At 49.5% G+C, this 15,529-nt stretch overlaps 1 protein-coding gene across 3 annotated transcripts; it reads right to left on the reverse strand.

Moving 5' to 3' along the window:
- Positions 1 to 721: 721 nt before the first annotated feature.
- Positions 722 to 12,700, reverse strand: FBL (fibrillarin). 3 transcript variants are annotated; one of them, XM_008964950.5, is made up of 9 exons: positions 12,562 to 12,700; positions 6,892 to 7,059; positions 6,686 to 6,787; positions 6,505 to 6,599; positions 5,307 to 5,477; positions 3,978 to 4,110; positions 2,822 to 2,934; positions 932 to 1,077; positions 722 to 826 (listed from the first exon to the last, which is right to left on the reverse strand). In XM_008964950.5, exons 1-9 carry the CDS (start codon positions 12,569 to 12,571, stop codon positions 802 to 804), a joined length of 963 nt encoding a protein of 320 aa, XP_008963198.1. In that variant the 5' UTR covers positions 12,572 to 12,700; the 3' UTR covers positions 722 to 801. The 3 variants fall into 3 exon arrangements, with proteins under 3 accessions (XP_008963198.1, XP_003812548.1, XP_008963199.1); XM_003812500.5 differs by having other exon boundaries at positions 6,889 to 7,059; XM_008964951.4 differs by lacking the exon at positions 6,892 to 7,059 and having other exon boundaries at positions 12,562 to 12,641.
- Positions 12,701 to 15,529: the final 2,829 nt, after the last annotated feature.

Genomic DNA, 15,529 nt, shown 5'->3' on the forward strand with positions numbered 1-15,529 from the left:
TTGCTAGGCGACGAAGAAGCGGCCCGCGGAGCTGAGCCCAAACAAAGGGCGGGAGTGGGGCCCGGCTACCCCCTCCCAGCCTCCCTCCTGCAACTGCTCCCTCGGGCTTGGCCGGTTCCAGGAATTCAACTATGAATAGCCAGGCAGGGCCCGCACCTGCCTGCCACCCCCCTCCTCTCCTCCCTTGGCCTCGTGCTAAGTCTCACGGCGACGGGAGCAGGGCGGATCCCGTCCTGCCCACCTCCCTGCGACCGCTTGCCGCCCCACCCGTCCCCGCGCCGTTACCTGAAGGAGCGGGCAAGGGGACTCAAACTGCTCGGGGAGCCCGAGCTCAGACCTGCCCACTGGCTGAGGGTATCCGGCGGACGCGGCAAGCCAGGGCCCCGATTACCCAGTAATGCAACCAGCAAAATGGCGACCACAACAAACCGGCCCCCCCACGCCCTGGACTCCGCCCCCATCCCTCCCTCTCCGCTCCCCTCACGTGACCCACACTGACACTCCGCCTGCGCGAGATGGCCGCTTACCTGCACGCATGCGCAGCGAGCTACCAATCCCACCCAAGAACCGAAATCCCGGCTGCCGCTGCGCAAAAGGCAGCTAGAAACGGAGCATGCGCTCTGTGACCGAGTGAGAATTTACCCAACCCCGCAAAATTGACCAAGGGTGCGTGCTCCCTGTGTCAGCAGGTCAAGGGGAGGAATGAGCAGCAGACATGGGAGACGGATGAGTCTTTTAATAGAAAAACACACGTGCAACAGTATCAACACACATCTCTCGCAATCCTGACAGCGCTGAACTTCAGTTCTTCACCTTGGGGGGTGGCCTGTGAGAGGAAGATAGGTGATGAAGGAGGGTCCCCAGGATCATGGCACTCGGGGTGCAAGGGACAGAGATGTCTGTCTTGGTGTATTGCTGGGCCCCTGCTCACCTGTACACTCCCACGACCACGGCATGGTCTCTTTCGTATGGCTCAAGGGTCAACTGCTCCTGCGGCTTCATGTTCTCCTGTTGCATCTTTTTCACTTCGGAGGCAAACACGGCCTCGGCTGAGGCTGTGGAGTCAATGCAGTTGGCCTAAAGAGGAGAAAGGACTAATGTCTACAACAGGGCTTTGGGCTGTTTTTCTATTGTGTGCTCTTTAAACCAGATGTTTTCATTATTAATTCAAGTAAAACTCAGTGCTATGGTTCTAGTGTGTCCCCCAAAGTTCATGTGTTGGAAACTTAACCCTTAAATGCAAGAGTTGAGAGGTGGGACCTTTGAGAGATGATTCAGGTCATGAGGGCTCTGCCTTCCTGAATAGAGTAATGCTATTATCACAAGAGTGGGTTGCTGATTAAAAGGATGATTATGCCCCCTTTCTATCTTGCTCTCAACCTTCTGCCAATGGATGACAGCAAGAAGGCCCTCGCCAGATTCAGACCTCCAATCTTGGACTTTCCAGCCTTTGGAACTGGGAGCCAAATAAATTTCCATTCATTATAAATTACCCAGTCTAAGGCTGGGCGTGGTGGCTCACGCCTGTAATCCCAGCACTTTGGGAGGCCAAGGTGGGTCAATCACGAAATCAGGAGATTGAGACCATCCTGGTCAACACGGTGAAACCCTATCTCTACTAAAAATACAAAAATTGGTCGGGTGTGGTGGCGCACACCTGTAGTCCCAGCTACTCGGGAAGCTGACGCAGGAGAATCGCTTGAACCCGGGAAGTGGAGGTTGCAGTGAGCCGAGATCGTACCACTGCACTCCAACCTGGTGACAGAGTAAGACTCCATCTCAAAAAATAAAAATAAAAATAAAAATAAATAAATTACCCAGTCTATAGCATTCTGTGATAGCTGCACAAAATGGGCTAAGACACTCGGGTTTAGGAAATGTGATAAAAGGCTTAATGAAAGTTTTTGGCTGGGTGCAGTGGCTCGTGCCTGTAATCCTAGCACTTTGGGAGGCTGAGACAGGCAGATTGCCTGAGCTCAGGAGCTCCAGAGCAGCCTGAGCAACATGGCAAAACCCCGTCTCCACTAAAAATATAAAAGTTAGCCAGGTGTGGTGGCACACGCCTGTAGTCCCAGCTACTTAGGAGGCTGAGGCAGAAGAATTGCTTGAACCTGGGAGGCAGAGGTTGCAGTGAGCTGAGATTGCACCACTTCACGCCAGCCTTGGTGACAGAGCGAGACTCTGTCTCAAATTAAAAAAAAAAAAAAAGTTTTTAGTTTTGTTTTGGATTTGAAGCAGGAAGCCTTAAACAGTCCTATTTATCTAAAAGCCAGTGCTTAAATTTTATACCCAGGAATTGTTTGGCTTATTTCTACTCCCTCTTCTTTAATAATAGTAATAATGCAGTTGAGAATAATAAAACAAATGTAGCAAAAGGCTAACAAATGGTGAACCTTGTGAAGGGTGCATGGGAGAGTTCTCCATTATTTCCAAATAAAAATGTTGTGAAAGATGCACCTAGCTTTTATCTAGTATCTATTCTATGCCAGGATCTTTTCTAAACACTTCATATTATATTGACTAATTTGATCCTGTCATCTACCCTGAAAAAGACTAGACTAATATTTCTATTTCATAAGTGAGGAAACTGAGGCATATAGGTTAAGTAACTTGCTCAGTCACACAGCAGGCTGGGATTAAACTCAGATGGTCAGACTCAATTTTGCACTTGACCGCTGCACTCTCCTGCCTCTTTAAATCCAAAGCTATAGTTTTGCAGACTTGGCCCCTCTGTTTTGGGTGGCTATTTGACAGATACAGATAGAGAAGATACCTCCCTAGAACACTGCCACCCCATCTTAGACTCTTCCAAACCCCGCACCTTAATGGAAATCACAAAGTGTCCTCCATTACGCAGGAAGGTGTGGGCATTCAGGGCCACAATCCGGGTCTGGTCTGGCTGGGCCACATCAGCAAAGATCACATCCACCATTGCTAAGGAGAAAGGAGCAGCAGTTAAAACTTGGAGTCACAGGGATCACCCCAGATCCTCCCATGGGGCCTATGCCCATCACCAGCAGGTTCCTGGGAGATTCTCCCTGCCTCCAGTTTCACTCCCCACCTCCACTGGTCCCCCTCCCTCCAGTGTCCCAAGATGAGTCCAAAACCCACAGTCACATCATTCATCCACTCTTCTTGTAAACCATGGTTGCCACCTACTCTGTGGCCAGCCCTGGGCCGGGCGTGGGGGACATAGAGACGAGTCAGACCCGGACCCTGCCCTCGAGACGCTCCCAGGTCTGGTGGGGAGACAGACACGTCATCAAAAAGACAAGTAAGAGTGAGTGAGCACTTATAGGCAAGAGTGTCCACAGGACTGTGAAATGAAAACAAGTTGCAGAACAAAGGGGATGGTATGAGTGCATGGGAAAAATAAAATACAGAAAGAAAAAGGAGCAGAATGAAAAATAATGTTTTTAAGCCAGTGTGACTTTTCAAAAAATGAAAAGGTGGTATAATGAAAACTGATTATTTAAAACCTGGGAAAAGCAGACATCAAATTGTTCTCATCAGTTACTTCTGGCGGTGGTTTATAAGGCTTTTCAACTTTTATATTATATCTTTGAATGTTTTTTTAAACAAAGTAATTAATATTCACAGTGGGCCCCTCCAGATCAAGCCATGCTTAGTTTTCTGGGATATGCTCTCACCAGACAATGATTAGGACCCCCAAAAGGAGGCTTTTTATGGAGGGGTAGTGTAATAAATACAAGAGGCAGGAAGTACAAGAGACCTAGGAGATGGGGAGGAGACTGAAGGAGAAGAGGTTGGCCCTCCAAGGGTGGCTTCCAAGACTCTGAAGCCAAGCTGCCACCTCCACAACCTCACCTAACTCCCCTTACCCCTTTCTATTCCTGCAGACTCAAGAGGTCTGCTCATCCACTCCAACTCCATCCGAATCAGAGATCCACTGGCTTCTTCCAGGAAGCCTGCGGTGGCCTGTCCTACCCCACCGGGGCCACCCCCAGACCCCTCACCGATGAGCATGCGGTATTTGTGTGGGTGTCGAGCATCCTCGATCACAGGAATGATGTTGGTCCTCTTCTTGGCCAAGTTAATGAGGTCACGGCCAGAGCGGTGGGAGAACTCGACTGCATAGACTAGACCATCCTAAAATAAATTAAAAATTAATGAACAGTGATGCTAGTTCTCATGCATGGAGTGCCTACTTTAGGCCCATACACTATACACAGCATCTCTTCCAACCCCCAAATCAAAACCCTACCATCTAATGACTATTGTTATCATGTCCATTTTTCACATGAATAAACTGAGGTCCAGACATAAAGTCACTGGCCAAGAGTTATTCAGCAAGTAGCAAAAGTACCCAATCCCATCTGCCTGAGAGCCCAGGTTCCCAACAGAGGCTTAAAACCAGGAAGCCAAGGCACAGAGATGATGTAACAATGGGCCAACCACTGCTCTAAGCACCTTTCAGAAATTAACTCATTTAATCTTCACAAGTCTATGTTCCAGACAGGTAAACTGAGGCTTGGATGGGTTAGGTAACTTGCCTGATTAAAGCCTGAGGTTTTTTTTTTTTTTTTTTTTTTTTGAGTCTCACTCTGTTGCCCAGGATGGAGTGCAGTTGTGCGATCTCAGCTTAGTGCAACGTCCGCCTCCTGGGTTCAAGCAATTCTCCTGTCTCAGCCTCCCGAGTAGGTGGGACTACAGGCACACGTCACCACACCCAGCTAATTTTTGTATTTTTAAGTAGAGATGGGGTTTTACCATATTGGTCAGGCTGGTCTCGAACTCCTGACCTCAGGTGATCCACCTGCCTCGGCCTCCCAAAGTGTTGAGATTAAAGGCATGAGCCACCTCGTCTGGCCAAAGCCTGAGGTTTTAAGGCACTACACTTAACAGCTTATAAACACATAAAGTAACAAAGGGTAACAGAGTGGGACACGTGGGTGCCAGGGGCCCTCTAAATGGGAAGCCTGTACAGGCTCAGAAATCATGAAGATCTCCTGGTTCTTTCTAAAGAAACCAGAAGAGCAGGTTTTAGCAGCATAAAATTTTAAAGAGGCCCATCAAATCAAATAGTCTGGTATCTATACTCCCAGCTGTCTCTCTAAGGTTGGTCACCCCACACCCACATCTCTTCCCTTGAGGCCAAGAACCCAGGAGTGAGGTTGAATGACATTATCTGGTTCAAGCCACTCCTTTTACTCACAGGCGCGGTGACAGAAAAGGGCCTGGCCCTAAGTCACACAGCGCAGGCAAGCAGTCAAACCCTGATATTCCAGGTTGGCAGAAGGGAGGCAGCCTTTACCTCCTGCCTGACTCTCCATCTACTCACTCACCGGACCAACGATGTCAGAGACATGGGAGACCGTGGTGCCCGAGGCAGCCCCGAGGTAGAGAACCTTAGCCCCCGGTTTGATGTGGATCTGGTCCACACCACCCAGGATTGCTGCTGCTAGCTTGGAGCGGAAGGGGTTCCAGGCTCGGTACTCAATTTTGTCATCTCCTTCCTGGATGAGAGATGGGGACGGAAGTCAGTGCTAGGCTCTTCTGCAGGACCTCACTGCCTTTAACCCTAGGAGCCTTGAAAGGAACTGGGCTGTCCTATCACTGCACAAGAATTCAACATGAGTAAAGAGCAGTGACCATGCACATGCAGTCACTGCCCTCTCATGGAGGTGACTGACCCAAAGGGCAGCAAAAGAGAATAAACACAAACAGTAACAGTAAAACCAGCACTTGTTCAACAAACATGCACTGTGCCAGCACCTACTGTGTGCCAGACCCTGCTCTAGGCGCTGGGGATACAAAACAAGGATCCCTGCCCAGAAGGTGTAAGTATTCACCGAACTAACTAAATACAACATGGCATATGAGATGGTGACAGGTGTTAAGGAGAGAAGACAAAGCCAGGAGAGAAGATACGAAGTTTGGGAAGCAGGGCAAGGAGCAGGTGAAAATGGGAAAAGGGGCCAGGGAGGGGCTGAAAGGCAGATTCCAAATCAGACCTGAAGGAGGCAAGGGGCCATTCAAGTTATCTGAGGAAGGACATTCCCACGAGAGGGAGAGCGATTAGGAAGGCCCCAAGGCAGGCACACCCTGGCCTCAAAGAAAATGACACAGGATAACAGGACAGGGGAGGGCGGTGAGGGATGCCTTGACCCGCAGAGTGGTGTGACGCAGCCTGGAGAAGCAGATGATAAGGACGCAGCCTCCCACAGAGCTGGGAGTGGGAACAGCAAGGCCAGGGTGGCTGGAGGACACTTGGTCAGAGAGTTAGTGAAGGAGACAAAGCCAGGGGGCAGGGAGGGGGAACTGGAATGCACAGGGTCTTGGAGGCCTGAGTGAAGACTCAGGAGTCTAACTGGAAGGCAGTGGGGAGTCACAGAAGGCGGATGAGGGAGTAGACAGTGTGGTTTACATATTATGACAATCCTCCAGCTGTCACGTGCAGGACACATGGTGAGGGCAGACACAGACTACTGGCTACACCCTCAGCTGCGACCCTGGTGGCTTGGACAGGGGCCCAGTTCTCACCGAAATCGAGACTCTCTTCTCTCCATAAACTGATTCCCCAGGGACCAGGTTCTTGGTGACCAGTGCATCTTCCTTTCCTCGACAAATGAAGACACCTGGGTGAGGGGATCAGAGCAGGGATGAGGACCCCCAGCCTCTCCCTGCCCCGAAGCTCAGCCGGCTCCCTGCCTTCCTCACTCACCCTCATGCCGATGCGGCTCCACCATCACATTCTTCCCCGACTGGTTTCCTCTTTTTCCTCCCCGACCACGACCCCGGTTGCCACCAGAATGGAAGCCTCCACCTATAAAGGAGAGGTACAACAGGAGAGAAAGATCCTGAATCTCCGCCCTCCCCGCTCCCCGCCTCAGGAAGGCCTCCTCTGTAACCCCTAGCCAATCTTACCACCTCTTCCTCCTCCTCCACCGCCGCCGCCGCCTCCACCTCCTCCTCGTCCACGACCTCTAAAGCCTCCGCCTCGACCTCGGCCCCCGCCAAAGCCCCCTCGGCCTCCACGACCACCACGGTCACCAAAGCCCCCTCGGCCGCCAAAGCCACCCCCACGGGGACTGAATCCTGTGGGGGAAACAAAACAGGAGTCAGGGCAATGAAGCTTAAAAGGTTAAACCACCTTGTACCCAGCAATACCTCTCAGGTGAGAAACCTGAAATACATGTGCCCGTGTACAGCAGGACACATTTCCAAGAATGTCCACAGCAAAAGAAAAGTGAAGACTAACCCAAATGTCCATCAATAGAATGGGCAAATAAAATAGAAGACATTCACAATCAAGATCATGAAAATGACCTTCAATTATACACAACAGACTAATAAATGTTAAAATCATAATAATTTTTTTTGCTTAGTGCTTTTTTTTTGAGACAGAGTCTTGCTGTGCCGCCCAGGTTGGAGAGCAATGGCACAATCACAGCTCACCGCAGCCTCGAACTCCTGGGCTCAAGCAATTCTCCTGCCTCGGTCTCTGAAGTAGCTAGATTACAGGTGTGTGCCACTACTCCCATAGTGTAGAGATGGGGGTCTCACTATGTTGCCCAGGCTAGTCTCCAGCTCCTGGCTCAAGTGATCCTCCTGCCTTGGCCTCCTGAAGTGCTGGGATTACAGGTGTCAGGCACCACACCCAGCCACAATCATACTGCCCAAGAAAAGGAGCAAGGGAATGAGAAATGTAAAACTCATGATATTGGTGAATGGGAAGGAGATATTAATATGGGGTTGGGATAGGGGAGGAGTACATGAATAGATGTAGGTTACTGTTAATATCCTGGTTTCCTTGGTTGCATAGCAGATTCACAGAATTCATTCCATGTCAATATTAATTACTGTGAAGAGTGAGCCCTGCATACGAGCACATGCTGTGACAACAGGGCCCCCTAGACTCTGCAAACGTCTTCATACTCTCCCACTCCTGACCTTGGAGCTGGAAGAAAAGTGTCAACCCCAGCCCCAAAACAGAGGGGAATACAGGATGATGTCAGCCCTAACTCATCTCCCTGCTTCCAAGCTTAAAGAAGTCCCTCTCAGCTCAGGGGAAAAACAAGAAAAAGCAGAACAAACTGTCATTTAAGGATAGGCTGCACTTTACAAGTAGTTTGCGACTTGTCAGTAAGATCGAAATGTTTAAGAAATAACAGACTCAGACAGGCTTTATTCTTACCAGTTCAGGACAGCAAACACCATTAGCACAAAACAACGTTTAAAACAGAACTCTGGTGCTAACAGATTCAATATTTTCTCTGATTTGGTTTCAAAAACTCAGAAGTACTAAATCACACAAGTTAAAAAAAAATAGTTGGAAAACTAGTGGTTTAAAATTATCTCACATTCTCACATGATGTAATCTATTCAATCATAAGCTTGCTTTTTTTTTCTTTGAGACGGAGTCTCACTCTGTCACCCAGGCTGGAGTGCAGTGACGCGATCTCGGCTCACTGCAAGCTCCACCTCCCAGGTTCACGCCTTTCTCCTGCCTCAGCCTCCCCAGTAGCTGGGACTACAGGCGCCCACCACCATGTCCGGCTAATTTTTTTGTATTTTTAGTAGAGACGGGGTTTCACCGTGTTAGCCAGGATGGTCTCAATCTCCTGACCTCTTGATCCGCCCGCCTCAGCCTCCCAAAGTGCTGGGATTACAGGCGTGAGCCAGCGCGCCCGGCCTTGCTCATGTTTTTTGTAAAGATACATTATGATCTTGTCCTACGAAACCTTCATGCACCTTAATGGTATTAAAGATAAAAAATGTGTCTTTTAACAGCCATTCCTAATTTAATCTTTAAAAATGAACGGTTTCATTTTCAAAACTCCCAAACAACCAAAAGTTGTTTACTTTTAATCTTCTACTCCCTCTACAGTCCACTTTTCACACAGCAGCTAATACATGCTATTTTTAAAACAGCAAGTAAGATCTCATCATGCCCTTGCCCAAATCTCTCCAGTGGTTTTCCACCACATCCAAAATGAAATAAAAAGTCCTTTCCCTGGCTTACAAAGCCTGAAATCAAAGCCTAAAATCTTTAGGCTTTAAATTCTGATTTCATTGTTCTGGGCGCAAGGTCTTCCCCTAAAGCTCTCCAGGTGACTCCAAGGTGCAGCCCACATTGAGTATCATCATCCTAAGGATCTGGCCTGTGCTGACTTCCCTGACTTCATTCTCTTTATGCTGGGCCCCATGCTCTTCCCCACCAAGCATACACAGTCCAGCTTCTAAATCTTTACCACGTGCTGTTCCCACTGCCTGGCTCCTGCAGACATGTGCATGGCTCACTCGCTCCTTCACTGCATTCTGGTCTCTGATAAAATGTTAGTTCCCCAGAAGGGCCTACTTTGGCCACAGTACCCTTACCCTGCTTTATTTCCCTTCAAATCAATTATCACACATGGCATTTTTAATATTATTACCACCTGCCTCCCCCACTAAGATCAAGCTCCAAATGGGCAGGGATTTTTAACTGTTTTGGTCACCACCGCATCCCCAAAACCCTGCACAACATCTGGCACAAAGTATGGGCTCAATAAATGTTAAATGAGCACTGAGCTGATGACTCTTAAACCCTGGGCCCTGCCTCAAGGAGAAAGCACCCTCTATTTGTTCAGAAAGCACACGATCCATCAGATGGTGACCAGGGAAGTGCCGGTCACTCCCCTCAAGTATCCCATATGGAGAGATAGGCAATGTTGCTGCCACTCTCGACCCTAGTAAGGAAGGTTCATAGGGGTCTTGAAAACTTCATCTGTAAGACATGGAGACAATACAGTGCCAGGCCACGCGCCATAGCTCATGCCTGTAATCCCAGCACTTTGGGAGACCCAGGCAGGCGGACAGTTTGAGGCCAGGAGTTCAAGAGCAGCCTGGCCAACATAGTGAAACCCTGTCTCTACTAAAAATATAAAAAAATTAGCTGGGCGTGGTGGCGCATGCCTGTAATCCCAGCTACTCAAAAGGCTGAGGCACAAGCATCAATTGAACACAGGAGGCGGAGGTTGCAGTGAGCTGAAATGGTGCCACTGCACTCCAGCCTGGGTGACAGAGAGAGATTCTGTATCAAAAAAATAAAAATAAAAAAAATGCAGTGCTCATCCTATAGGGTTGTAAAGATTAAATGACTTGTACACACAGAGCACTTCACATGTATACTATCTGGCACCTACTTTGAACATCATCATTCAAACTCAGGGGTACGCGTCTCCTCTTCCCTCCTCATGTACCAAAAGTACCCATTCCTCAGAAAAAACACATGTTCACACAAACTTTTCCAGTTAGTTCTTTTTTCATCTTTCTATTAAAGATGAAAATGTAACTTTTAATAGCTACTCCTAATTTGATCTTTTAAAATGAAGTTTCCTTTTCAAAACTCTAGAACATAACTAAGTTGTTCACTTTTTAATGTTCTACTCCCCCTACAGTCCACTTTCCACACAGCAACTAATAAGTGCTGTTTTTGAAACAGCAACTCAGATCTCAATTTTCTTGCCCAAGCCCTCCAACAGTTTTCCAAAGCCAAGACCTTCATTTAGGGGAGATGCCACAGCTAGGCTTATGAAAGTCTCAACCCAGGCCTAACAGAAAGGAAGTATTGGCATGTGCTTGGGGCGGAGTGGGCATGAGTGTAAACTTTCAATCCCAGATACTCAAAATATCTCAATCCGTTTCAGGTCCTGGAGCTTTTGGGGAGAAATGTACCAAAAGTACCCACTCCTCAGAAAAAACACATGTTCACACAAACTTTTCCAGTAAGTTCTTTTTTTGGGGGGAGGGGGGTCCATAAACCCCCTGATTTAAAATCTGCTCTCCTTCCACAGCCTTCTCCATCTCAAAAATGGCAATTCCATCCTTCCAGTTACACACCCCCAAACCCTTGGTTATCCTTGACTCCGATCACACACCCACATACAATCTGTTGGTTCTGTCTTCAAAAGCATGTAAAACTGTCAGCATGTCCACTGCTCCCATCCTGGTCCACCACACCATCTCCTAGATTACAGCAACAAGCTTCCCACCAATGTGCCTGCTTCCACTTTTGCCACCCTGAGGTCTTTCACACATCGAAGCAAAAAGAATCCCTTTTAAAAATGTCAGACTGCACCACGCCCCTGCTCAAAAATCTCCCAAAGGGTTCTTTTCTCACTCAGGCTAAAATCCTTACTAAAGAGCTAACACCTGACAACTTTTACAACTTCACATTCTACCACACAATGGAGGAAGGTTGGAAGAACGGGTATCCTCCATTTATGAGGGAATCACAGACCAGAATGCCTGCAGGCAAGCCAGGATCTCAGCATACCTGGCCTACAATCCCCCACCCCACTTCATCAAGAGATCCCCAAACACGGAAGAGAAAGGGAACTTGGGAGAAGGGCACAGATCCACAAATCTTCTGCCAGGTGACCCCCATCTCTCCACACAAACACACACACAAAAGAAAAAGAAAGCCTGTACTAGGAAAACAGACCCTTTGGGCCATGGTGGAAATTCTCCAAACTCAATGAAGCAAGTTCTCACACAGATGAGTGCGGGTTGGGCAGGCCAGATGAAGTGCTCAGGCACCACCGAGAAGGATTCTAATTTTGTTCTCTTTGAGAAAGATAAAGGTAACAATTAGAGCTAATACTATTATATGTCAAGCACTGTGCTATTTTTTTTAACGTCGCTTAATCCTAACTGGCGCCATTTTATTGATGAGAAAACAGAGGCTCAGAGAGGTAAAGCCACTTGCCCAAGTTCACACAGCAGGCTAAGAAGCTGAGCAAGAGCTGAAACACTGAACTGAGGCCCTTCTGCTGTCAAAGCCAGGACCCCCTCATCATTCCACCATGAGGGGAGTGGTTTCAGCAGAATCTAGTGGAAAATCTTAAGAATAAAACTACTTACCTCCTGTGACAACCACCCGCCCCACCACCCCAGACTAATGCCGAGCTTGTTAAGTCTCGCCCCGGAGGTGGAAATCTTAATCCCCAAATCTCCACTCCATCCCCGGGGATCCGCCCCCCTGTAAGTGCAGAAGGCGGGAAAGTGAACCGGAGAGCGCCGCACACGGCCAACCGGGGAGTCCTCATCCACTCCGGCCCACTTGGAAAAGCTGGGATGCGGGATAAGGGGATGGTGGTGGTGGCAGCGACAGGGAAGGCAAATGGGGGCTTCCCACACACAGCTCCAGGACCCAAGGTCAGGAACTCTCCATCTCCGACCCAAGCCTGGTTCCCAAAACACGCCCAGCGATCCAAGACTCCAGATGCCTGAATCCAAACTCTAGCCCAAGACCCTTGAGTGCCGCCTCCTGCCCAATATCCAAAATCCCTATTAGACGGCCTCAATGAGACGAACCCCACGTCAACACCCCCAATGCCAGGCCCACGGCCTTCTTCGACTCACGACCGTGACCTCTGAAGCCAGTCACAAACCCCTAGACCTGCTGGAATCAGAATCCCCCTTCCCACAGGAGACTGGAACCCGTGCTCAGAACCCCTGCCCCCAGGCCAAGGCCCCACCCCTCCGATTCTGGCCTGGCACCCGGATTCCCGCCCGGCCTCCGTCCCTGACCCCGGACCCTCACCCCAGCCTGACCTGGCTTCATGGCGAGCCCTGGTTTGTGCGGCTCCGAAGTCCGCGGCGTTCACAACTCCACGAGTCCGGGGCTTTCGCACGTGGAAAAGAGCGCAGGCGCGCGGCGACGTGCGCCGCGTGACGCAACCGCGTAGCCCCGCCCCCTGGCCCCTTCCCTGGCCCCTTCCCCGCCCGGAGCTCGGCGCACGCGCAGTGAGCCTGGATTCTCGAGCCCGTCCACACGCGACCCGCTGCTCTCGCTCTCTGCCTTCCCAAACCCTAAACTCGCTTCCGGTTTCCTCTTCCCCAATGCGAGCACCCCAATAATCAGGGCTCATAGCCTTCGCACGGGCTGTGCCCTCTTTTGTATTCCTAGCTAAATCCCTCTGGCCCCTGTACACCCAAAAAGGCTTCCCCGATACATTTCCAGCCCCAAGAACAGTGACCGACTCTGGGCTTCCATTCAAACATCCGAAAAACATTTACAGTGCACCTCGTGTGTACCAGGTGCTGTTCTAGGAGCTGGGAATACAGCGGTGTACGAGACATAAAAATCTCCACTCTCCTGGAGTTCATCTTTTTAATGGAGGCAATAGACACCAAACATGTTGAATGTTAGAAAGCGATAAGTGCTTTGGAGAAAATAACAGCAGGGAAAGGGGATAGAGATTTTGGAGGGCAAATGATTTTTGTTTTTTTGGCACGGTGGTCAAGGAATGCATCAGGAGACTTTTGAGCTAAAGGGCTGAAGGAAGTGAGGAGTGAGGCATGCACCTATCTAGGGGAAGAGAGTTCCAAGCAGGGAAGAGATCTGCAGATGTAGAGGCCCTGAGGAAGGAAAGATATGGGAAGTTGGAGAGACAATGAGGAGGGTGGGTGGGGCAAAGTGAGCAAGGTGGAGAGTAAGAGGAGATAAGGGCCGGTAGCTAACAAGGGCAGATTGCGGAGCTTTGTGGGACATAGTGAGGACTTAGGCAGTAAGATGGAACCATGGAAGGGTTCCAAGCGGAGAAGGAATGTGATCTGACACAGGTCCCTCTGGCTGCATGTGGGAAGCAGACTGCAGGAGTGAGGGTGAAAGCAGGAAAACCAAGGACTGGCTGCTGCCGTGAATCAGAAGAAAAGGATGGACAGATCAGAGTGGGGGCAGAGAGCGGCGTCAGGGGTCAACAGATTCTGCTTAAGTATTAAGAATTTTGTGCTTTGTAATTGTGTAATATCAGTATCCATCCCTATATTCATTCTGCAAAGCAAGACAACTGCTGTTATGAGAAGTTACCGAAAAACTCCAGAAGAACCTACCAGTCCAGAGCCTAGATGTTGACTCTGTTCCATTCACTGCTCTATCACTCTAGGCCTAGGACAGGCCTCTGGGTGCCCAGTAAATGTTTGTTGAATGAATGGATGGCCTCATACCGTTGTGAGTTCTCTGTGTACAGTGTTCCGGCTGTGGAATGCCACCAATTTGCACAGAAACATTCCTGAAAGATTGTTTAGATATTATGATGGAAAATCTGCTTAAACTTTTCAGAACCGGTCGGGGCAGTGGCTCACATCTGTAATCCAGGCACTTTGGGAGGCCGAGGCAGGAGGATCGCTTGAGCCCAGGAGCTTAAGGCCAGCCTGGGCTACAGAGTGAGACCTTATCTTTACAAAAAATAAAAAATTAGCTGGGTATGGTTGCTTGCACCTGTAGTCCCAGCTACTCAAGAGGCTGAGGCAGGAGGATCCTTTGAGCCCGGTAGGTCTAGGCTGAAATGAGCCATGACTGCACCACTACACTCCAGCCTGGGTCACAGAGCGACACCCCTGTCCCAAAACAAAAACAAAAACCAAACAAAAAAAACTTTTTAAAAACTATGAGATGAAATAGTTGAGTCTATTCTGGATTTCTAGATGTGCAATGATTCCAGTGGGTCCGATTCCAGATAATGTTACCTATTTCACATGGATTTTACTATTTGCCTTCTAATTAATATTTTTCTTCTAAAGGACAAAAGTACTCAGAGTGCAGTGCAGATTTAGGGGATTCCAGCCCTATTTCTTGGAATCCTGGCACCATCTCCTGCTTCTGAGATACTTTGCCTGCTAGCTTGCTCTGAAGACCTGAAATTGGCTCTATCGGTAAGTAATTAGTGGTGGAGGTGCCTGTTGGTCTTGTGCCGGGGACACAATGGTGGCTAAAACAGCCCCGGGTCCTGTCCTCCTGGAGCTGCCAGTCCAATAGGAGAGACAGACAGGTTCCCAAACAGTGTAGGCCCAGAGGGGTCAGGGCTGGGACAGGCAGAGGGGTAGGAGGGCAATGGGGGAAGCGCCGGCAGAAATGGGATTGGGGAGCCCCAGGCAGGGGGCTCAGGGCCAGGATAGGGGAGGCCCAGGCAGAGAGGTGGGAGGGGGATGGAGGAGACACTGGCAGGCAGGGCAGGGCAGGGATAGCGAAGCCCTTGAGGGCTTTTCCCAATATTCCCCATTTCCTCAACTCCCTCTGAACCTTCCTGTGACCTTCTTGCTCTAAGGAGGACTCTGCCCTGAAGACCTCCCTTTCCAAGCGGGGCTGTTTTCTCCTTCTCAGCCCTCATGTCCACTGGATCTGTAGATGGGAGAAGAGCATCCTTGCTCCTCACTGGCACTTCTAAACCATTGTCTCTGCCTCCTCCCTGAACCCTAGGTCTGAAGCTTACACAGTCACACTGTAGCACCTGCTCCCCTTTGTGTTGCTAGACCCATTGACTCCCAAGTCACCTCTGCTCACCTTGTCATTTAGCTTCAGGCTCACTGTCACCCACACCACTCCCATCATTATTCTTGGTGATTTTCAAATTCAGGTAAATGATCCTTTTACCACTCTGGCCTCTTGGTGCCTTGACCTCCTCTCCCCCACTGCACTTGTCCTCCACCCAACCCTTCTTTCCCATGATCACACCTAGACCTTGTGCTGGGAACACACAACAACACATAACTGTGACAGCCCCAGAGGTCCCAGCCTGGT

Source organism: Pan paniscus, chromosome 20, assembly GCF_029289425.2.
Source record: "Pan paniscus chromosome 20, NHGRI_mPanPan1-v2.0_pri, whole genome shotgun sequence".
Classification (NCBI taxonomy): Eukaryota; Metazoa; Chordata; class Mammalia; order Primates; family Hominidae; genus Pan; species Pan paniscus.